Consider the following 24,318-nt stretch of genomic DNA (forward strand, 5'->3'; position numbering starts at 1 on the left):
TTTGTTTATTCTAATTGTTTTTTTGTGGAATCTTTGGGGTTTTATATATATTTATAGTCATGTCAGTCATCTGCCAAAAATGACAATTTGACTTCCTCTTTTCCAATTTGAACACACTTATTTCTTTCTCTTACCTAAATGCTCTGTGGATATATTTATTTATTTATTTATTGTCAAGATTTATCTGACAGGCAGAGTAATACAAGGAGAGAGGGACAGATAGAGAGGAGAGAGGTCTTCCATCCACTGGTTCACTCCCCAGTTGGCTGCAACAGCTGGGGCTGATCCAAGAGAACCCAGAAGCCTAGAACTCCATCCAGGTCTCCCACAAGGGTGGCAGGGACCCAAGTACTTGAGCCATCCCTTGCTGCCTCTCAGAATGCACCAAGACTCCGGAGTCAAGAGTGGAGCTGGAAATTTCCTAGACGCTTCTGTGGATATTTTCAGTGACAGTTTGTGAAGCAGCACATTCCAGTTCTGAGAGTTCTAGGTGATCTAGAACGTATTCTTAGCTGTGTTTCTGTGTTTTGGCATATAACTTGACATTGGTGATATCTGAAGAATGCTTTGGAATCTGCAGGCAGCTCTAAGTAGAACTTACCTTAGCAGTTCCTACTGCTGATCTTGATCTTGTGTTCTGCCTCAGTGGGGTCTGTGAGTCATGCCCAAGCCTCAGGCTGCTCAGGAGGTCCCTGCAGGCCTGTGTGGCAATGATGGAATTGTTGCCAGTAACCTCATGCGTTTTCTCCCTGGCAGTATTCGCTGATGGATCTGCTCTCCAAAATGGTGGTGGGACAGCCCCACTTCGTGCGCTGCATTAAACCCAATGACCACCGAGAGGCCCTGCGGTTCTCCAGAGAGAGGGTGCTGGCCCAGCTTCGCTCCACCGGAATCCTGGAGACAGTCAGCATCCGCCGGCAGGGCTACTCCCACCGCATCCGCTTTGAGGAGTTTGTAAAAAGGTCAGGCCAGCAGCTTTGTAGATTCATTGTTTTTTTGTTTTTTTAAAGATTTATTTTATTTATTTGAAAGACAGAGTTACATAGAGAGGTAGAGCCAGAGAGAGAGAGAGAGAGAGAGAGAGAGAGAGAGAGGTCTCCCATCTGCTGGTTCACTCCCCAAATGGCTGCAATGGCCAGAGCTAAGCTGATTCGAAGCCAGGAGCCAGGAGCCTCTTCCAGGTCTCCCACACGGGTGAAGGGGCCCAAGGACTTGAGCCATCTTCTACTGCTTTCCCAGGCCATAGCAGAGAGCTGGATTGGAAGAGGAGCAGCCAGGACTCAAACCGTTGCCCATATGGGATGCCAGTGCTGCAGGCTGGGGCTTTAAGCCACTGTGCCACAGCGCCGGCCCCCAGATTCGTTGTTTTAAATATAGCTCCTCCTTGGCTGTGACTGCCCACTTGCTGCCAAACAAGTCATAGGCCTGTTAGCTGTTTCAACGCTGCCTTTTCATTGTGCTCCAATGAAGCTGCAGTGACCCAGAGGACAGAGGCAGAGGCTGTACCTGCTGTGCCTCAGCACTGGCCATGCAACCCCATTTTTAATAGCTACCAAAATAAAGTACTTAGGAATAAATTTAAGCAAAGAGGTGAAATGATTACATTATTTTTAAAGTTTATTGATATTTACAGGCTATCAAGTGTTAGACTTCAAATTCTCTGGGTGATTCATGGCTAGGAAGAAAGGATCCCCCCAGTGAGCGGGTCAAGATACTGGCAGCTTTGAATGCACCCCAGGACCCACTCCTCTTCCGGGGCCTGACAGGAGGCACTATGGTAATTAACACAGCACAGGGTACGCTCAGGGGACAGGATATTTTAGGACACTCTTCTGAAATATATAATCTCATTTGATCCCTGGAACAGTCCTACAAGTGACCCTCTATTATCATATCCATTTTACAGAGGAGGAAATTGGGGCATACAAAGAAGTGAAGTGGCTTTCCCAGAGTCCCATATTATAAACAGCAGAACGAGGATTTGAACCCAAGCAGTCTGGTTTCAGCACCCCTATCCTTAATCTCGCATTCAATTGGTATTTTTCCACTACATTCAATCGATATTTGTTTAAAAGAGGGTTTATTATTTATTTGAAAGGTAGAGTTACTGACACAGGGTGGTAGAGACACACACACAGAGTGAACGTCCATTCGCTGATTCACTCCCCTAATGGCTGCGGTGCCTGGGTCAAAGCCAGGAGCCTGTAACTCCATTTGGGTCTCCAGTGTAGGTGGTGCTTGGGCCATCTTTCACTGCCTTCCCAGGCCCATTAGCAGGAAGCTGGAGCAGAAGCAGAGCAGCTGGGATTCAAACTGGTATCCCAGTAAGATATCAAAGCATCGCACTGTGCCACAATGCCTGCCCCTCGATTGATATTTATTAAAATAAATTGTATGGGATTTCCTAAATCTGGAAGCTGCTTTTACTTCAGAATGAAAATCTGCTCTGCTCTACACAACTGCCACAAAGATTCCCCGAGATGTAATTTCACAGAATTATCTGGGGAGAAATAAGGAGCAGCAACAATAGTAAACACCTCTGAGAGCTACTGCTGTCCAGGATGCTCAGAGACAGCCAAGTCCATTGACATGTCTGCCCCACTCCATCAGCCGTTTTTACGTCCGCTCTGAAGCACATTTCCAAGGTTGTTTTCCCAACTTTTTCTCAGATTAGCTTTTGCTAATCCTAAATATGATAGTTGGCTTCATCAAGTTTCCCAAACTCTGTTAAATTACATGAAAAAAAATTTTCCTTACAATGAAAGCTCTTAAGTTAAAAATAAGGATGAAGCGGCTTTTTTTTAAAGTGCATTTGAGTCTCTTTTTTTCCTCTTACACTTAGAGGTGGAACAAGAAAAAAAAGATTATTTTAGCACATGAATATGACTAGTCAAGTATTTTTAGCCTCACGGTGTTGAATACATAAAAATATTTCAGAAAACAGGTCAAATGCTAAACAGATTGGCACTTCTGTGTTCATAATCGGAAGACCATTAGGCAAGAATGAACAGGAGCTTCAAAATGTCAGTAAATCTAAGGATATCAAAGATTTCTGAGCCAGCAAGTTAATTGGTATTTTGATCCTTTAGAGTAACTTAACAACAAAATGGATGAACTAGCAGTTTTCCCCCTTGATGTTATTCAACAAATAAGTGCGCTTCTTATCTTCCTGTTGGAGAATGCTGTTTTGTCAACTGTTAGCAGGAAATGTGCAGACAAGACAATCAAAGGCAGGGAGCAGAGCCATTGGAGGTTGAACAAGTAGAGGTGAATACCAGACAGACTTGTTTCGTGTTACTCTTCGCTTTGTCCTGTTTTCTGGCAGTGGGACTGAAACTTGAAACAGCATTCTCAGGGATTCTGTTGTTGGGTTCCAGATTTGGGAAGGGCTTCCCCACTCCCCAGGTGACTCATGTCTGTGGACTTGGCCAACCCTGAAACGCTTCCTTATTCCTATCGCCCTGGAGTTTTCTGGAAAAATGACTTTGGAAGTACCCTCCCTTTGCCCTACACTTGCGGAGGTTTTGAGAAAGGGCCTCCCCAACACCCTCTCATCAGTGAGGCCAGGTGAATTGGAAGTCTTTGTCTGTTCTCAACTAGGCATGAAAGAAGCCACCTGGCAGTGCTGGGCAGGTAGCTGAGCGCTCCCAGAAACCAGACTGTTGAGAGAAATCACAGGAAATGACTTCGAATGTTTGTTGTCCTCAAGGGCAGTGGACTGTGGTCTCCACTAGGGCAGATACGTGTGACTGCATATGTTGGGGTGTGGCTCTGCAAATATCCAAAGGATAGGGCCAAGGCTAGTGGTTTGGTTATGAAACTATTGTAAACCATGCAGTTTAGTGACGAGCTCAGAGTTCCATTCCCCTCTTGTATAAAGTGTTTGGCAAGTAACCCAGTATTTTTCTAAGAGGTGTTGCCTTGTCTGCAGGACAAGCAGTAAGGAATACACAGAGCCCACCTCCTGAAGGCTTTCTGGGATTGCGTGCAGGTTCCTGGGTCTTCCTTAGCCTCTAAGTCTTCCAGGGACGCTCACCGTCCTCATCTTCCAGTTGAGCACACTGGACCTAATTCAGAACCAGGGTTAAATCAGTGTCCGCAGAACAGGAGGAAACTCTCCCCTTCCTTTTCACTGGCATCTTCCACGTCTTCTCATGATGGCTTGGAGAGCCGTGCTGCCCTGGTGTCTCCATCTCATTCTCCTGCTCCTCCTCTTTCTTCTACCTAAAAAGAAACCCTTAGCCAACCTCCCCCACCAGCCCAAGGCAATCGATAATCTGTCTCCAGGGATTTGCCTGTTTGGGGCATTCATCATAGAAATGGAATCATACAAGTAGCCTTTTGCATCTGGCTTTTTTAACCTAGCATAATGTTTTCAAATGCATCCATGTACTCCATACATCTATATGGTATTCCGTTTTGTAAATGAATGATATTCCATTGTATGAATTTGCCCACATTTTATTTATTCATTCATCAGCTGAGGAGTTTTTTCATTGTTTCTGCTTTGGGATTTTATATATAAAGCCACTATAAACATTTTATAAACCTTTAATTCTTATTTTTAAATTAAAAAAAAAAAGACTATTTGAAAGAATTACAGAAGAGGGAGGGACAAACAGAGGGATCTTGCATCTGCTGGTTCACTCCACAAATGGCTGCAATGGCCAGGGCTGGGCCAGGTTGAAACCAGGAACTTGGAACCCCATCCTGATCTCCCTCATGGGTAGCAGGGGCCCAAATACTTGGGCTGTCTTCTGCTGCCTTCTGAGGCATATTAGTAGGAAGCTGGATCGGAAGTGGAGCAGCAGGGACTCAAACCAGCACTGTTATGGGATGCTGGCATTGCTGCACCATAACACTCGCCCCAGTGTCCAACTTGTTATGTGAATATTTGTTTTCACCTCTTTTGGATAGATAGCTCTATAAGGGGAATTGCTGGGTCTTATGGTAATCCCATGTTCAAAGCGACTGCACCTGGTTACATTCCCATCAACAATGTTAGGAGAGTCCCACCTCTCTCCATCCTAGTCAACACTTGTTATTATTGTTCTATTATCTAGCTATCCTAGTAGGTGTGAAGTGGTTTCTCATTGTTATTTTGGTTTGCATTTCTGTAATGACAGTGATTTGAAGCATCTTTTCATGTGCTTATTGATCATTTTTAGATCTTCTTTGTAGAAACATTCAAATCCTTTGCCCATTTTTGTTGTTGATTTTTATATATTCTGGATGCTAGTCCTTTATCAAATAAAAGATTTGCCTTTCAGTTTCTTGTTGGTATCCTTTGAAGCATTAAAGTTTTTAATCTTGATGAAATTAATTTATTCATGTTTTCTTCTGTCACTTATGTATTTTGTGTCCTATTTAGGAAACCATCACAAAGACTTATTCCTATGCTTATTCTAAGATTTTATAGTTTTAGCTCTTATATTTAGGTCTATGATCTATTTTGAGTTAATTTTTCTATATAGTATGCAGTAGGGGGTCTAACTTCATTTTTATGTATATAGATATTCAGTTACCCTAAACATTTGTTAAAAATGCCATTTCCCCCCCCTTGGAGTTATCTTGGCATCTTTGTTGAAAACTCACTTGAGCATAAATGTTCGCAGTTTATTTCTGGGCTCTGAATTGTACTCGGTTGAGTTTCTTTCCTGTGACTTTTAGAGCTCACTTGCTCACACTGTTGCTGCAGCTTCCTGGATGGACTTCTTGCCATTCCATTTCCCCAAGTGCCATTAGAGTCGGCTCTCATCTGAGAATGCTCAGAATGCTGTTTCCTTGATTAAAACAGTCACTCAGACCCCCAGTGGGTGAGCATCAGTCCCTCTTCCTGGTGTAGGGATGTCTGCCTGATTTGGCTCCTGCCCCACATTTTTAGTCTCTTCTCTCTCCTACGTCTCCTATCACATACCCAGGCCAAACTAAACTACTTGGAGCTCCCTAGACACCCCACATGGTTCTGTTTTCCTGTGCCTGTGCTCACACTGTGCTCCCACTGGCCTGTGCTCACTTACCCCAGCTCAGTCCCCAGGACTTTGAACAGACCCTCTCCTCTGTGTGTGTCCTCCTTGACTTCCTCAGAAAGTCTGGTGAGCTTCCTTGATAGCACTGACTACTCTGGAAAGGATTTATCTGCCTCTTCTGTGAAACTCAACTGCTTCGAGGCAGAGTTGCTTTTCAGCCCACTTTGTGTCATCACTGCCTACTCTGGTACCTGGAACAAATGAAGTGTTTAATACATGTTTGTGAAGTTGAATCAAACTCTAGCCCTTTCTCCATCACTATTTTCTTTTACTGTTTCCTAACTGGCCCTTTGGTCTTTGATCTTTTGAAGTGCTTGTCATATCTGGAGCTGGCCTGGTGGAGGTTAAGTGTGACTTGCATTGTAATGTCCAACCTAGGTTGATAGAGCCTAAGTTTTCAGGTATGTCATGGTACATTTTATCAATAAAAGGCAAGAAACCGTATAATAACCTCTAACCCAGTTTGAAAGCACTACTATTAAAAGTTAACCCATAGAAAGTATGACTTTAAACATTTTTTTTTTCTTTTTCTCTATAACAAAGAGTGGTTTTTCTGGGACTCCAAACCTAGATAAACTTAATATGATGAGGAAGACTCTCTAACTGTCTCCCAGCCTCTTGTTTCTTGTCTCCCAGCTCTCAGCTCACACTCCAGAAAAAAAAGAAACACTTGGAGCTTCCTAACACAGCATCAGTATTTCTTTTTTTTTTTTTAAAGGACATCTTCTTATTTTTTTTAAATGTTTATTTATTTATTTGAAAGTCAGAGTTACACAGAGAGAGGAGAGGGAGAGAGAGGTCTTCCATCTGCTGGTTCACTTTCCAATTGGCCACAATGGCCAGAGCTGCGCCGACCCCAAGTCAGGAGCCAGGAGCTTTTTCCCAGTCTTCCACGTGGGCCATCTTCCACTGCTTTCCCAGGCCATGGAAGAGAGCTGGATTGGAAGTGGAGCAGCCAGGACTCGAACCGGCGCCCATATGGGATGCAGGCACTTCAGGCCAGGGCGATTAACCCACTGTGCCTCAGCACTGGCCGCAGCATCAGTACTTCTGATGAAGGCACTGTTCCGTAAAATCAGTCTGCTTGCCTGGCATCCAGAATGTCTCAATTACAAGGGACCGAAACTCAACTCAAACTAGTTGAAGCAAAAAATTAAAAGAGGTTTGGGAGTATTCACTTATAAAATTGGCAAGTCCAAAAATATGTGTTCATCCAGGACATCAGACAATTTTATCAGATCATTGTCTTTTTCCTTCGATCAGGTTTGTTTTTCTGTCTTTTGAGCTACTTATCATCTAGGCAGCCTTCCTTGCACGTTGGAGAAGGCGGTCCCTGGAAGCTGCTATGGGAAACAGACCATAGGCTTAGCAACAGCTTGAGAATTTCTCAAGTTCTCATCTAAGGAACTTTCTAGTTGTCACAGCTTGGATCACATACCACCCTTGAACTTATCACCATACCCAGGGGTGATTGGCACGGTCTTGAGTCAAGCACCAGGGGCCACTTGACCCATGCCTATGGAACTGTGTTAAAGGAAAGAGATAGGGGGGTGGATAGGTGAAAACAATAGACATCCATGGTCGTACTATACCCTAGAATCAACTGTACACAGTACAGAAAGTCTACCCCAGCCCCACTATCTATCTACCTGTAGGAGCCCTTTCACTTAGAATTCTCTTAAGAAGAAGATTGTGTTACCAGTTATCGGATGTTAACTTTGGAATAAGAACTGTGTACAGTTTACTGCAGTTTTAACTTAAACGTAGTTTTTGTTTAATTTTGCCGTGCTTTCATTCTTCACATAATATATAGTGGGCTCCTGAAAAGTTTCCAGCTCTACTTCACTTAAGGGGTTTGGGAAAATCTAATCTAATCTGGGACAGTTTGAGTTTATTTTCTTGCATGTGACACATTTCTCTGATCCTCTCAGTGTGGTCCATGATGTTCTTGTCCTACATGTGACTATGCTGGATCTCACTTTGCTTTGTCAAGGTCTCTTTCCCAGTCTCTCTTTGTGCTTTAATTATAGTTATTAGTAATTGCTTTGCTCCAGAAGGCTGCTTTTTCCTGTTCATACTGCAAAAGTCTCACCGTTACAATGTTTATCAATCTCTCAACAAAGGCTTATTTCTGTTTCTATGGTTCTGAAGTTTCTCCTCCTTCCTGTGGAATCATTGCATTAAGTTGTTGACCACTTACTTGTCTTTGGGTTTTGAATTCACCTCTTGCTTTCTGCCTTTTCAGGACAATAAAAGGAAGTCTTCCCCTCCTCTCATTTCTTTTGGCAGTAAGTATAATGTCATAAGTGGGGCCCTGGAAGAATCATATTCATCTTCTGGGCAGAATTATGGACTTGGTAGCACTCCAGTGACATCCTCTTTGAGCATAGAGGCCCAAACGTGGCATCATATGGCCCCTACCCAAATGAAAACAGATTCCCTAGTGTTGATGCAGTGTTTGGCCCTGAAAGACTCCAATGGCTCAGTCCTCTGCTCAGATCAGCTTCCAGGGCTTGGGAGGCCCAGTGTGAGGAGCAAGCTGGGAGTCCAATATTCAGCAAGTGCAAGCATTCACGTAGTCCCTGTTTTCGGCTGAGTAACACTCAACTCTGAATGATTACGGGCATGAACCTTCTTTCTAGAAATTCTTTCTCCAGAGTCGAGGAGGAAAATCTGGGGATATTACTGGCTCTTAACTAACTCTTAGGAAATTGTCCTGTTTTAGAGCCTTTCTCCATCACCTTCAGAAACTTCTGGGCCTGTCAAGTTCAGAGTTTCTGCAGGGTTGCTAGGGTAAATCAGTTCACTTTTCATCTTTCCCTGCTGTGATTTAGGGTTCAGCTGTCTTAAGCTTATTTTGCTTATCTTCCTTCCACTTCTTAGCTCCTTTTTTCTTTGTCTTCACAAAGGATTTATGCCTTTTAAAAAATCCCTTTGAGGCTGACATTTGAAGCAGTGGCTTAAGTCACCACTGGGAATGCCTGTATCCTATATCAAAGTGCCTGGTGCCTATATCAAAGTCCTGGCTACTCTGCTTACAATCCAGTTCCCTGCTAATGCACAGCCTGGGAGGCAACAGATCATGGCTCAAGTACCTGGGTCCCTGCCACCCCCATAGGAGACCTGGATAAATCCTGGGCTCCTGCCTTTGGCCTGGCCCAGTCCTGGTTGCTGCACACAATTGGGGAGTGCACCAGCAGATGTAAGATCTCTCTCCCCTGTCACTCTGCCTTTCAAAAGAAAAATGAAAACAAAAAATACTTCTTTTTGAAAAAAAGAAGTCTACCTTTTTAAAAACAAAACAAAACAAACAAACAAAAAATCCTTGCTGACATTTTATTGGAGATTCAGGAAGGAGAGAAATAATTATATATACTCAATCTTTACCCAGGCATCCTTTGTTAATTGCCTGTTAAAGTATGAATGAATAAAATTAAGAAATAAGGAAACTTGAAAATAAAAAATAAATGTTATCCAATGTATATATTTTTCTTGCAATTCACACCCCATTTCCTTTGACGGTTTCTTTTTATGTCTGTGACATCAGCGTTTTGCATACCACAATAAAGGAAATTTCCAACTAAGAAAGATCACTTATCTTTTATGTGGGATTTTTGTAGTCTGTAATCCTGGGGCAATTTGAGATGTCCCTAATGTGAAAAACATTATCTAAAATGTTCCTCTTTTCAGATGTTCCCTTTCGGGAAATTAATGAAAGATTATAAATTGTGTAGAATTCCCTGGCAATGTCAGAGAGAACATACAGATGCACAGAAAAATTATAGTCTAGATGGAATGGAAACCAGTTTTTCCTACTCATTGAGTTGGGTGTCATGATCCTCTTAGTGGCTTTAGAAACCATACATTTTCTTCTAATTATCCTACTGTTATTCAAAATATTTTTTGTTTGGAACTTCCCTCAGACCTTAGACCGTAATTATTTTCTTTGACTTATAAGAGACCTAGTTTTGATCACCTTGCCTTTGAGACTGATATCTAAATTAATCTTGTTTATTTCCAAAAATTAGCATGCACTTGACACAACTTTACCAATTTGGACAATGTTTTTAAAATGGAATCTCTGATATTGATTCTGAAAATGACTCCTTGAAATGTTTGTGGCAATAACAGCATTTTTTTTTAGATTTATTTTTTATTTATTTGAAAGCAGGGTTACAGAGAGAGAGGGAAAGACAAAGAGAGAGCTCTCCCATCTTGTGGTTCACTCTCCAAAGAGCCACAATGGCCAGAGCTGGGCCAAAGGGAAGTCAGGAGCTAGGAGCTTCTTCCTGGTCTTCTGCATGGGTGCAGAGGCTCAAGCACTTGCGACATGCTCCCCTGCTTTCTCAGGTGCATTATCAGGGAGCTGGATCAGAAGTAGAGCAAGCCGGCGGCGCCATGGCTTAATAGGCTAATCCTCTGCCTTGCGGTGCCGGCACACCAGGTTCTAGTCCCGGTTGGGGTGCTGGATTCTATCCCGGTTGCCCCTCTTCCAGGCCAGCTCTCTGCTCGCAGTGGAGGATGGCCCAAGTCCTTGGGCCCTGCACCCGCATGGGAGACCAGGAGAAGCACCTGGCTCCTGGCTTTGGATCAGCAGGATGCACCGGCCGCGGCAGCCATTGGAGAGTGAACCAACGGCAAAAAGGAAGACCTTTCTCTCTGTCTCTCTCTCTCACTATCCACTCTGCCTGTCAAAAAAAAAAGGAAGTAGAGCAGTGGGGCCAGCACTGTGGCTAGCAGGTAAAGCCACCACCTGCAGTGCCAGCATCCCATATGGGTGCCAGTTCGTGTCCCTGCTGCTCCAGCAGAAGATGGCCCAAGTCCTTGGGCCCCCTACACCAGCTCCTGGCTTCAGATCAGCACAGCTCCAGCCATTGCAGCCATCTGCCATTGCAGCCATCTGGGGAGTGAACCAGCAGGTGGAAGACCTCTCTCTCTCTCCCCCTCTCTCCCTCTCCCTCTGCCACTCTGTAAAGTCTATTGATGATTTTGCTAATTGTAAAATAGAAAAATCACTTCAAAGTTCAGCTGTTACAGATTAATTTGCGGATAAACTTAGCCTCAGTTTCCCATTATAATTCCCAGTGCCCTTCCTCTTAGAAGGCCTCTCATTTAAAGCTTATGAGAAGGCAGTAGCCTCAGCATCAAAAACAATTATTAAGCACCTATCGTGTACAGAGTGCTATAATCATACCACATCAGAAGGACTTTACGGTCTCGGGACTTTTGCAGTCTAATAGCATGGATGAATGCAACTTTTTATCCCAGGCCCAATTTTGGAGTCTTCCCGAGGATGTAATGGATATAATGGCTTTTTTTTTTTCTGATAGCAGATGGTGGCCAGCTGTTCTCTTTACTCAAGGCCAAATATGAAGGGGAAAGAAGTTATAAAGGGGCCTATGGTAAATGTGAGAAAGAACTTAATAAATTAAATCTGGATTTTTATACACACAAAGGGAAATGGGCAATTGGGGATAATTATCAAATTATCAAGCCCAAATAGCTCTGCTACCTCTATTATCTACATAAGAGAAAATTATTTTGCATGCACTGGATTATTCAGCTAATTGTCCAGTATTCTGAAAACATGAGTAGACAGTCTAGGTTGCCACTGATGCAGACTGAGTGTCCCTCAATGAATATTTTATAGCAGGAAAAGCGTTAATTGTCCTTGCCACGTGACTGGCGACATTTCTACTTAGATGCTGAAATTGAGCAAATAGTAGATCCATGAGTCTTTAATCAGGATTTGATGCAATTATAATTAAACCATAACATTTTTACTTAATGTTTGAAATTAATTTTTAATTGCAAAAATAATACATGAATACTGTTTCCTCTAAAAATGTTAAGTACTGCACATAAAGCTAAAATGTCTTTTTTCTCCTAATTCCATTTGCTAGCATTTGGCCAACCATTGCCCTTCTCTTAAGTAGTCATGGTTATTCTTTCGATAACTTTATCCTTTTAGAATGTACGCATGGGCATATAAACACACACATACACACACAGAGCAAAAAAAGGGGGAGAGAGAACATTGCATTTTTACTTTAACTGAAATCCCACTTTTTGTCCTGTTTGGCAACTTGCTCTTCCATTTAACAATGTGTATGAGATGTAAGCCCATGATGTTCCATAGCTTCACACATTCCTTTCAGCCATCTCATTGAAATCTATCATATTTACTTAGCCATTCTTCTACTGGTACATACTGAAATTGTTTCCAGTTATTTGCCTGCAGTGCACAATAAACAATCCTCAATATTAAACATGTGTGAGGATTTATTTACAGTAAATGCTGAGCAGTTTTGACCTATCCCAAGGGGGAGATGAAGTTCTCCAGAAATTCTGTAAGCCATTTGGGCCTAATGAAGAGAAAGATGAGGGAGGAACATGGGAGCCAGTTTCTTTTCTCAGATACACCATGGCCCTGGAGGCAAGTCACTTCACTTCCAGGATTCGGTTTCTCTGAGCCAGTGGTTCTCCACGTGAGCAACTCCTCCAGCTTCAGCATCTCCTTGGAGGGCTTGTTGCAATGCAGATTCCCGGGCCCCACTAGATTTTCTGATTCGGTAGGAGCATACGTGTATGTGACTACCTGTGAGAGAGACAGAAGGAGTTTGCATTTTTAACAAGTTTCCAGGGGCTCCTGCTGCTAACCAGGAGACCACGCCGAGAGGCACTATCCTAGGTGTGTAGTTGAGGAGTAAGAGCTGCAGATGGACTTTCTAGGGAAATTTTAGAAGTTCTCCAGCTTATCACCTGAATATAAGACTAATTTTTGTCATTGTGACAGTATTGAATCAACAGTAAACTTCAGTGCTGAATTCACAGAAGCAATTCTTGGGGTCAAGGGAGTGGCAACATTGCGTCCTTGTTAGAGGAAATCTTGAGGGTCATCAAGTCCAACTGGCTGGCTAAATACATGGAGTTTCTTTGGCAACCTGCTTGACCTTGTTAGCAAGCTTCCTTCCCATTAAACAATTCCAGGAGCTGAGAACTCACGAGCTAGCCTCCCGGACAGCCCACTCTATTCATAGCTGTCTGATCACCACCATGTCCACCCTAGCCCTGATCAAAATGTTCCTTTAGGAGCATCTAAGCCTCCATCCCTGTTACATCATATATATATATATATATATATATATATATATATATATATTCACACACACACACACATACATATACATACACGATTTATTTGAAAGGCAGAGTTACAGGGAGGCAGAGCAGATATCCTCCATCTGCTGGATAATTCGCCGAACAGCCTCAACAGCAGGGGCTGGGCTAATCCAAATACAGGAGCCAGGAGCTTCTTCCAGGTGTTCCATGTGGGTACAGGCGCCCAAGCACTTGGGCCATCTTTTGCTGCTTTCCCCAGCCACAGCAGAGAGCTGGATCAGAAGTGGCGTGTCAAGCTGGAGCACATATGGGATGCTGGCATGGCAGGTGGTGGGTTTACCTGCTATACCACAGCACCAGCCCCATACCTTTTTGGTTTTTTCCTAAACTCTGGCTTGAATTTTCTTACTACCCTGATTGCATAGGACTGCCAGCCAAAGTACATGCCAAAAATATACTCACTGTCGCCCCCACTCTGATTTATTATTCTTCAGAGTCCTTGTCCCTTTTCAAAATTATGCCTGTCATATTTTTGTTAATGTTTGGCTCTCTCACTAGAACATAAGCTTTATGAGGGCAGAAAAATTATCTGTATTTCTCCTACATTTGATACTTCTGCCTGTGCCTGGTACATCAGTAGCTCTTATATAAAGTCATTGGGTTTTTCTTTTTCAAGAATTATTTATTTATTTGAAAAGCAGAGTGACAGGGGAAGGGATAGAGACAGAGAGGTCTCCCCAATTGCCTGCAACAGCTAAGGGTTGGGCCAAGCAGAAGCCAGGAGCTAGGAACTCCATCCAGGTCTGCCACTTGGGTGGCAGGAATCCAGGCACTTGGGTCATCATTTGCTGCTTCCCAGGGAAACTGGATTGGTAATGTGGAGTAGCCAGGACTCACAAAAGGCACTCCAGTATGGGATGCAGGCATCCCAGGCAGCAGCTTAACCTGCTGTGCCACAATACCCATCCCTAAAGTGTTATTTAAAAAAATAAATGGAAATGAAAAGCCAGTTTAATTTAGAAAGTGATGAATGGAAGCAACTTGATTATGCCAAAGCCCTAAAATGATCCATACTAAAAGAAGATGTTTGCCTAAAGTTTTAATTTTAACTTTGTAAATATTTGGGGCCAGCGCCATGGCTCACTTGGTTAATCCTCCGCCTGCGGTGCCAACATCCCATATGGGCGCCGGTTCTAGTCCCGGTTGCTCCTCTTCCAGTCCAGCTCTCTGCTGTGGCCCGGGAAGGCAGTGGAGGATGGCCCAAGTGCTTGGGCCCCTGCACCCCCATGGGAAACCAGGAGGAAGCACCTGGCTCCTGGCTTTGGATCAGCGTAGTCCAGCTATAAGTGGCCATTTTGGGGGTGAACCAATGGAAGGAAGACTTTTCTCTCTGTCTCTCTCACTGTTTAACTTTATCTGTCAAATAAAAATTTAAAGAAATTTAAAAAAAAAGATTTATTTATTTGAAAGGCAGAGACAGAGAAAGAGAGAGCTATCTTTCATCCTCTGGTTCATTCCCCAAATGCCTACAACAGCTTGGGGTAGGCCAGGCCAAAACCAGGAGCCAGGAACTCCATCAGGGTCTTCCAACTGGGGACAGGAACCCAAGTATTTAGGCATAATCTGCTGTCTCCTAGATGTATTAGCAGGAAGCTGGAACAGAAGCAGAGGTAATGCTCAAATCCAGGCACTCCAACACGAGATGCAGAAATTCTAGCTATGGCTTAACTCCCTGCATCGCCATGCCCCACTCCTCGGCTTAAAATTTTAGTCATGTGAAAGTAAAAATGTTTCAGTCTGTGCAAGTGTCATTACTTTTGAGAAAAAAAAAAAAGCTTACTGTTAACTTGGTGATGTGCAAATCTCCATGTAGAGGAACAGATGTTTTCATGCCGTTGGGTACAGAACTCACATTGGAGGGATGAATCAAAGCAGAGCTCATATATTATAGGCTGAGATTTCAAAAGCATCTCTAAAAGATGCAGACCTTTTCCAAACAACTTAGAAATGATAGCAGAATGACCAAAATGAGATATGCAAATTAAAATACAAGGGGTTACAAAAATATAAGCAATCTCTAATGCTAAAAAATGTTTTATCTAAAATAGATGCCTGTTTTTCCTTTCCACTGTAAGAATAATCAGAAAAATATTAGAAAAATTAAATTCACTGTATATCGTGTTCATTGTCAGCATCATTGAAAACAAAGGGAAAATCCAGCCTCATTAGTAATCAAGGAAATGCAAATCGAAACCACAGTTCAATACCATTTTATACCTATTTTGGGAGTGATCAATAAGTCTGATAATCCCTTAGATTGTCACAGAGAGAGAGCAAGAGGACTCTCACACTCTACTAGTGAAGTTATAATTAGGTGTGATGTTTTTGGAAAACAGTTTCACTTAGTGAAGTGCAACACGAACACATTTTATGAACCAATAGTTGGACTTCAAAAGTTGCAGGTAGGGAAGTGGCTGCATTTTTGAGCCCATTACACCTCTTAGACCACCCAGGAGCCTTGGGTCTGCTTTGGTCTGAGGACTTCCTGTATGAGTGCTCTTTTAGGTCAAATCTATAACCTGGACTTCTGTACTTCTTATCTTCTCTGTTTAAGCATCATGTTCAGAGGAAGTTAAATCATGACTGGCATACATAAATAAAGACGAATGTGTTAAAATAATTGATTTTATTCCTATGACAGGAGGGAACCAGGCAGATGTTATAATCTGTTCAAAGGAAAGGTCAAAACAGCACAGTTTTGTGAAGTGAAGGAGTGCTGAGATGAATTGCAAGGGGAGACAAAAGTGGTTGTCCACAGTAGGGAGGGATTCAATTAAAATCATCACCAGATTTGGGCAGAATGTATGTCTCCACTGCAATTTAGAAACATTTGCAAAATGGCTCAAAGATGATGAGCAGGCGTAGAATCTGATAGGCTGTGGTATCAACAGTGTCGATGTATATAGCTTTCCTAGGGAACACAAGCACAACACCTCAGTGATACACTAGTGTGAACAGAATTCCGGGTAGATCACTCATCCGTGTGTCGAGGAGAGCCTGACAGCTGGTGCTCAGGTACAGGAAATCGACACTTGTAAGTGAAAAGCCTAATATTCCAGATCCCTACAGACCTCGGCTAGTCTCAATGAAATAAACAGTGTGGGAGCTTCAAAGGTCCCTGCGAAAGAGTTTTGGCTGCCACACAGCCGGTACTGTGTCTAGAATAAGTGCTAGGCGGAGAAGCAAGGCTGATGATTGGAAAGAAGCTCCAACTTGGAATCAAAAGAGCTGGGGAGGCCTCTGCTTGCCTGCTCACTTATATTTCTTACTGGTGGCCTTCTCTATGGCCTTCTCCTCTGGACCAAGAGAGTTTTTATCAATGACTAAGTTCCCTTCAGGATGTAAGTGTTAGAGGAGCCAGCTGATCACCTGCACGGGCAGCCCTGTGAGGATGCCCAGGCATGGAGGGGTTTGACACAGGGCAGTGAAGATCTGTTTGTGAACGTGAAGAGGAACAGCTGAAGTGAAGTGTCCTAGACAGGAGAAGCCTCAGCATCGGGGGCAGGGGGGAGGGACCCATTGGCACCTGCTGGACAAACACAGCAGAAAGGATGGAGTGGGCAGAAAGTTACTAAGAAATAACCTTGTACCGTGTCATGGTTTCATAGGACTGGCCCGTATCTTAAGCAATATTATAGGGAATTTGTCATCAAAGTTCTATCTCCATTCAGTCTGTGTGTCTAAATGACATCAAGTGGAAACGGAGCTGTGTTGATCAGGGTTGTCCAGAGAAACAGCAGAACCAACTGTGTGTGTGTGTATGTGTGTGTCTGTTTGTGCGTGTTGGCTCCTATGCCATGGGTGCTGGTGAGTCAGGAGTTTGTATATCCGGCAGCCAAGCTAGCAGTTCCAGTAAGACTTCATGCTGCAGCCTGGAGTCCAAGGGCAGTCTAGACACAGAATTCCTTCCCACTATACACATGAGAGCTTCCTCTGTTTACCCAGGTCTTCAATTTTCCCCTGCCAATGTTTGTAGTTTCCAGTGTACAGATCTAACTTACTCTCAGATGTATCCCTATATATTTTACATTTTAGAATGTGGTTATAAATGGTACTGCTTTTTAAATTTTGACTTGTAATTATTGATAATATAACATAATATGGTTATTTTTTAAAAAGATTTATTTATTTAGAAGTTGAGGAAGAAGCAGAAAGAGAGAGAGAGAGAGAGAGAGAGAGAGAGAGAATCTTCCATCTGCTGGTTTACTCCCCAAATGGCCACAGTGGCCGGGGCTGGGCCAGGCCAAAGCCAGGAGCCAAGATCTTCTTCCAGATCTCCCACATGGTTGCAAGGGCCCAGGCATTTGGGCCATATTCTGCTTTCCCAGGTGCATTAGCAGGGAGCTGGATCAGAAGTAGAGCCACAAAACCGGCATCCAGCAGGTAGAAGGTTTATCCACTCTGCCACAGCAGCAGCCCTGCAGCTATTTTATCTTTTTTAAATTTAGATCTTCACAATGTTGCTGAACTCCTTAGAACTTAATAAGTTGCTGAACTTATTAGAACTGGTAGCTTTTTTGTAGATTACATTGGATTTTGTGTATAAACAATTGTGTCACATTCCAATTAAGATGATTTTACATACTCCTTTTAGATATGGATGCTTTTATTACTTTTTCTGGTCTTCACTGGCGAGAACCTCTGAGATAATATTGAACAGAATATTGACTAAGGGCTGGCATTGTGGCATAGTGGGTAAAAGCCACCTCCTGCAGTGCCGGCATCCCATATGGGCACTGGTTCAAGTCCCCACTGCTTCACTTCTGATCTAGCTCTCTGCTATGGCCTGGGAAAGCAGTGGAAGCCCAAGTCTTTGGGCCCCTGCACCCATGTGGGAGACCTAGAAGAAGCACTTAGCTCCTAGCTTCAGATCAGCCCAGCTCCGGCTGTGTGGCCATCTGGGGAATGAACCAGTGGATGGAAAACCTCTCTCTCTCTCTTTTTCTGCCTCTCTGTAGCTCCACCTTTCAAATAAATGTAAAAAAAAAAAAAAGTCTTAGAAAAAGTTTCTTCCTAGTTTGAGCTTGTAGAGTGTTTTCGGTCGGTCTTTCTCTCTTTAAAGATTTATTTATTTGAAAGTCAGAGTTACACAGAAAGAGGCGAGGTAGAGAGAGAGAGAGAGAGAGAGAGAGAGAGAGAGAGGTCTTCCATACGCTGGTTCACTCCCCAATTGGCCACAATGGCTGGAGCTGCACCAATCCAAAGCCAGGAGCCTGGAGCTTCTTCCAGGTCTCTCACACGGGTGCAGGGGCCTAAGGACTTGAGTCGTCTTCCACTGCTTTCCCAGGCCACAGCAGAGAGCTGGGATCGGAAGTGGAACAGCCAGGTCTCAAACCGGCGTCCATATGGGATGCCAGTGCTTCAGGCCAGGGCGTTAACCTGCTGAGCCAAGTGCAGGCCCCTCTTTCTCTCTCTTTTTTTTTTTTTTTTTTTTTTTTACAAATTATTTATTAAGCGGAGAGAGGGAGAGGTCTTCCATTTGCTGGATCACTCCCCAAATGGCTGCAAATGACCAGAGCTGGGCCAACCCAAAGCCAGGAGCTTCTTCTGGGTGTCCCACACAGGTGTGGGGACGCTGGAGACTTGGGCTATCTTCTATTGCTTTTGCAGGCACATCAGCAGGGGAGATGGATTGGAAGAGGAATAGCCAAGACTCAAACCGGTGCCCATATGAGATGCCAGCACTGCAGGTGGCAGCTTTACCCACTATGCCACAGCACAAGCCCCTTGGTTTTTTAAATAGTTAACAAGAATTGAATGTTAAGAATTGTCTTGTAGTAATTATCATGTACTTACAGTGACCTTGAGAATCTAATATATTAATAAATTCTTTAAAAATAGTTAGGGGGCCGGTGCTGTGGCTTAGGTAAAGCTGCTGCCTGTGATGCTGGCACCCCTTTTGGGCACTGGTTTGAGTCCAGGCTGGCCCATGTCTGATTCCACTCCCTGCTAATGCACCTTAGAAAGCAACAAAAAGGTGGTCCAAGTGCTAGGGCCCCTGCCACCCATGTGGGAGATGCTGAACAAACTCCTGGCTTTGGCCTGGCCCAGCAATGGCCATTGCTGCCATATGGGGATCTTTCTCTGTCTTTCCCTCTCTCTGTCGATCTGACTTTCAAATAAATAAATAAATCTTAAATAAAAAATAGAATTTTTAAAAGGAGATAAAGAATTGAATGTTAGATTTTGTCAAATGTTTTTCATCATTTATTGAGGCCATATACCTTTTCATTTTAGCTTGTTGTATAGTATAAATTTATTCACAATATTCCCTTATCCTTTTAATATCTGTAGGATCTATGGAATACCAACAATTTCATACTTAGTATTGGTAATTTGTGTCTTCTTTTTTCTTGATTTGTATGGCTAGAGGTTTAGCAACTTTATTAACTGTCTCAAAGAACCCAGTGTTTTCTTGGCTTAAGACATCGATCCTATTTTTATTTGATAATTCAAGGTCCACTTGGAAAACTTAATCAATGATACTATATTATTCATATATTAACATTTTTGTGATTGTTGGTAAATGACAGTTATCCAGTGGGACTTCAAAATGTCAATAGTGTTAGTTCATTAGTTCTATTGAATATTTTTTATTTCAGCTAAAAGCAAAAACAGTAATGTATTTTGCTTTTGCTGCAATAGTATTAGACAAAGTACTTGTTTTGTTTTTTTAATTTTTATTTTACTAAAGAATTAGCTTTTGATTTCATTGTTTTCCCATTTTCTACTTCACTAATTTCTCCCTTGATCTCTATTGTTTCCTTTCCCCTGATTACTTTGGGTTTAATTTGCTATTCTTTTTCTAATTTCTTATTGTAGGGGTTGAGATCATGTATTTAAACCATCTTTTTTTTTCCTGCGATAGGTGTTAGATACTATAAATTTCGTGTTTTTTTTCCTTAAAGATTTATTTAGGGAGAGCGGCAAGATGGCGGAATAGGAAGGGAGCACACTATTAGTCCGGGCGAGAGACAGGTTAATAAAAGTGGAGATACTGCAGGGTCAAGGAAGAGTAGGGGAAGAAACAGCAGAGGAAACTCTTCCGGAACTAGTGATTCACAGTGGACCTGCGTGGAGAGCGTGGGAGCCCAAGTTCGGGACACCAGCGGCAGACTCAACACACCAGTGCTGCAATGCGAGGTGAGCCGAACCTCAATAGCCCGAGACACCAGCGGGCAAGCGGAAAGAGGAGACTAGAGGGAATGAGGCTTGAAACTCCGTGGGGAAAAGTTCACCAGGCTAACTAGAAGAGAAAGAGGAAAAAAAAAAAAGTGACCGATACGGACACAAGTTTCTCTCTCTCCGCTCACCCCTCAAAGGCTAGCAAGACAAAGAGCAGGCGCCATTTTGGTCATACCTCATAAGGAAGCCGACCTCAGGTCTGCACCGGCCCTGAGCCTAGCAGAAACACCTGACTCTGGGGGGAGGGGTGAAATAACAGGAGATTAGGATCTAACTTGGCAACCCAGTGGGAGACTGCAGGAGAATTGGAGCCCACACTGAGGGCAGCAGAGATTCCCTGTGTGGTCCTTGGGAAAGAGCTTCCAATCTCTGGCTCCTGTGGGTATATCATTTGCCTGTTACTACCTCCAATTACGTTCAGCTGTGCGGAATTACTTCCCTTTTGAATCAAAAAAGAAAGAAAGAGAGAGAGATTTACCACACCTAACCTGGGAGTGTCATCTTTGACACACCTTCAACCCTGAGGAACCAAACACAGCTCTCAGGCCACACTCATCTCAAGCCTCTAAGGCTCCACCGAAAGCAGACAGTCCACTTAATATAGAGCCACAGTGTAACAAGAAAAAACACCACAGTGAAGAAACCAAATATCTCCAACATGCCAAACAACAAACGCAAAAACCGAGGTAACAAGAACAAGGAAGACACTATGACGCCCCCAGATGCAAAAGACACCCCAATTCAAGATTATGAAGATGATGAGATAGAAGAAATGCAAGAAGCGGATCTCAAAAAATTGATAAGAACATTAAGAAGTTCTCAAAAACAAATTCTCGAACTACAGAAATCCTTAATGGACAAGATAGAAAATCTCTCTCATGAAAATGAAATATTAAGGAGGAATCAAAATGAAATGAAACAACTGGTAGAACAAGAAACCGTGATAGTGACGAGAAATCATAATGAAATGAAGAATTCAATAGATCAAATGACAAACACATTAGAGAGCCTTAAAAACAGAATGGGCGAAGCAGAAGAGAGAATATCAGACTTAGAAGACAGAGAACAGGAAAGGAAACAGGCAAACCAAAGAAAAGAAGAAGAAATTATAAATCTAAAAAATATTGTCGGGAATCTACAGGATACTATTAAAAAACCCAACATTCGGGTTCTAGGAGTTCCTGAAGGCATGGAGAGGGAGAAAGGATTAGAAGGCATTTTCAGTGAGATACTAGCAGAAAATTTCCCAGGTTTGGAGAAGGACAGAGGCATCTTAGTACAGGAAGCTTATAGAACCCCTAATAAACATGACCAAAAGAAATCCTCACCACGACATGTTGTAATCAAACTCACCACAGTGAAACATAAAGAAAAGATTCTAAGATGTGCAAGAGAGAAACGTCAGATTACTCTCAGAGGATCTCCAATTAGACTCACAGCAGACTTCTCATCAGAAACCCCACAAGCTAGAAGGGAATGGCGAGATATAGCCCAGGTACTAAGAGAGAAAAACTGCCAGCCCAGAATATTATATCCAGCAAAGCTCTCGTTTGTGAATGAAGGTGAAATTAAGACTTTTCATAGCAAACAGAAACTGAAAGAATTTGTTGCCTGCCCTGCAAAAGATGCTTAAAGATGTGTTACACACAGAAACACAGAAACATGGTCACCAATATGAAAGAAGGTAAAGGAAGGAAACCTCACAGCAAAAGATCACAGGAAGCTCAATTTCTCTTTGACATAGAATTAAACTCTGATGCTCTGTTAAAGCAATGTGTTAAAGTAATCTATTATGTTCTCTTGATGTCTGTTAAATTCTAATTGTTCAAAAACAGCTGAATTTTTATTAAGAGCTATGGGTTATTTAAATATGTGCTTATTTTCAAAGATTTGAATAATCACCTTGTAACAATGATCAAATTTGGTCTATGTTATGTCATGATTTTAAGGAATCTTATTTCAACCAGATATTTTGGATTTTGAGCCTTCTTGGCATTCTTGACAGGCATTCAAAAAATCAAAGTTTCAAACAATCTGGTCTCTAAAATTTCCAGTAAATCCTGGACTTTGGTTTTTCCAGTTTGGGCCCAACTGAAAAAATCGAAAGACCTATGTCTCTCATCTTATAGAGACACCAACTAATCAGGCTATTTGGATTATATTAGAAGTACTGTCAAGATGTGATGTGGTACCACATTTTAAGTTTCTATAATGGAAAATGCTATTAATACAAATGTTTGAGAATTAAAAAGTCTAATGATCTTGTGTTACTAGACATGATAGTTATCTTAATGAGAAAGTCCCAGAGGCCTAAAGGGTTAAATACTTGTAAAATCCTATAGGTGCTTTCAAAAATACTGTGAAGTAAGCAAGTGCCTCTTGTTGGTTTTGAGTTTATAATTTTAAACATGGCGACTTAAAGTCTTTTGTCATCCACAGTTATATATGATGTGCTGCTCATAAAACTAAAGTGTTGTTGGTTCTGTGTTTAGCTGTCCTCCTATAGGTTCCTATGGACTTTTTCCAGCCACTTCTATTGTATTCAGTCCTTTGGGATGGCTCTGTAAACAGATGAAGCCAATAATGTATTAACAGTACCAACTGAGAGAAAGTATGGTTAACTGAGGTTACTAAAAACAAAAAGCAATTCAAATCAGTTGGCAATCTACAAAAAGAGTTAAAGATTTTAAAAGCTATTATTAAAATTGCTATATTCGTCTACTATGCTATGTTATATGTGTGTACATATTGTATGTCCACATGGGGAAATTTTATAAGAGTTTTATTTTAAATGGCTTATGGATAAGATTGTCCATAAATTTAAGCTGCTAAAATCAATCAAAGATACATTTTAATTTGTGTGACCTGAATCTGTGTATCATATGTTTTAAACTTGTTGGTAGAAAGAAACTAAAAACATTTTAGATGGTTGTGCTTAAGTTTACTGGTTAAACAAACTACACCATGTTAGATATTTAAGAGGTGTTTTCAAATACATGATTCTTAAAATTTATAGAAGGCATTGGACCTTTTGGTAAATATTTTCTTAAGTTGTTATCTAATGGTTGAAACGGTTTGCTAAGTATTCATGTGATATTGCTAATGTCAGCAAGCGATCTAGGACTTGCTCCCTCATTTCTCTATTCTAAGCCCAACTTGTTCTTTCATTTCTCTATTCTCTTCAACGTAGGAAACTAAATCTATTATGAAGGAATCTGTAGGACGCACAATTTAATCTTTAGACCTTATAAAAGAGATGGCTAACATTTTTCTGTAATAGCATAGCCAAAATAAGAACTTAAATAATAATCTCATAGCTAGATTCACTTCGCCATCAGCCAAGTATACAGTAAGTAGAAAAAAACCTCCCTTTCAGACCAAAGGGAAAGAAAGTTTTAAAGTGAGAATATAAGTTTCCTCATGGGCATTGTCTACCTTAGAAAAACTACTACAGAACATGCCTGTGACTATAGACTTGTAGTTCAGGCCACCGAAGATTAGAGATGGGAAACGGGCACTCCCTTGACTTGCATCCTCTGGTCTGCTTTAACACAAACCAGGAGGAAAAGAAAGCTAGGCATCAGACGCAATGGGTGGCAGGCCTATGAATGGCTGATCTGTACAGTGATCTGCCCTCAAGCAGACCCAACAGGCCAGTCCACTGCAGTGGCTTTCAATATGGTAAGCCTGGGCTTCAGCAGAAGTCAGCTTGTGAAGAGCCCTGGCAGCTCTGCCAAGAGTTGGATCACTGGAAATGGACCTGCCCTGGAGTCGAAGGATGCCCAGGTCAGAGCCACAGATCTTATTGGCTCCAAGCTGAAAAGCCCTTCACTCAGCTCAACTTCCAAAGTGACCACTGCAGCTGAGGGTATGGTCAAGTAGGGTCAGCAACATTGCAGGCAGAACTGTAAATTTCTTGTTA

General features: G+C 42.3%; 1 protein-coding gene across 1 annotated transcript in view; it reads left to right on the top strand.

The window, feature by feature from the left end:
* Nucleotides 1-24,318, top strand: part of MYO3B (myosin IIIB) — a 331,588-nt gene that overhangs the window by 266,073 nt on the left and 41,197 nt on the right. Inside the window, exon 25 of the mRNA XM_062196326.1 lies at nucleotides 757-962. Coding sequence (XP_062052310.1) covers nucleotides 757-962 — 206 coding nt within the window. The remainder of the gene's footprint in view (nucleotides 1-756; nucleotides 963-24,318) is intronic.

The sequence above is a fragment of the Lepus europaeus genome, chromosome 1, assembly GCF_033115175.1.
Source record: "Lepus europaeus isolate LE1 chromosome 1, mLepTim1.pri, whole genome shotgun sequence".
Taxonomy (NCBI): domain Eukaryota; kingdom Metazoa; phylum Chordata; class Mammalia; order Lagomorpha; family Leporidae; genus Lepus; species Lepus europaeus.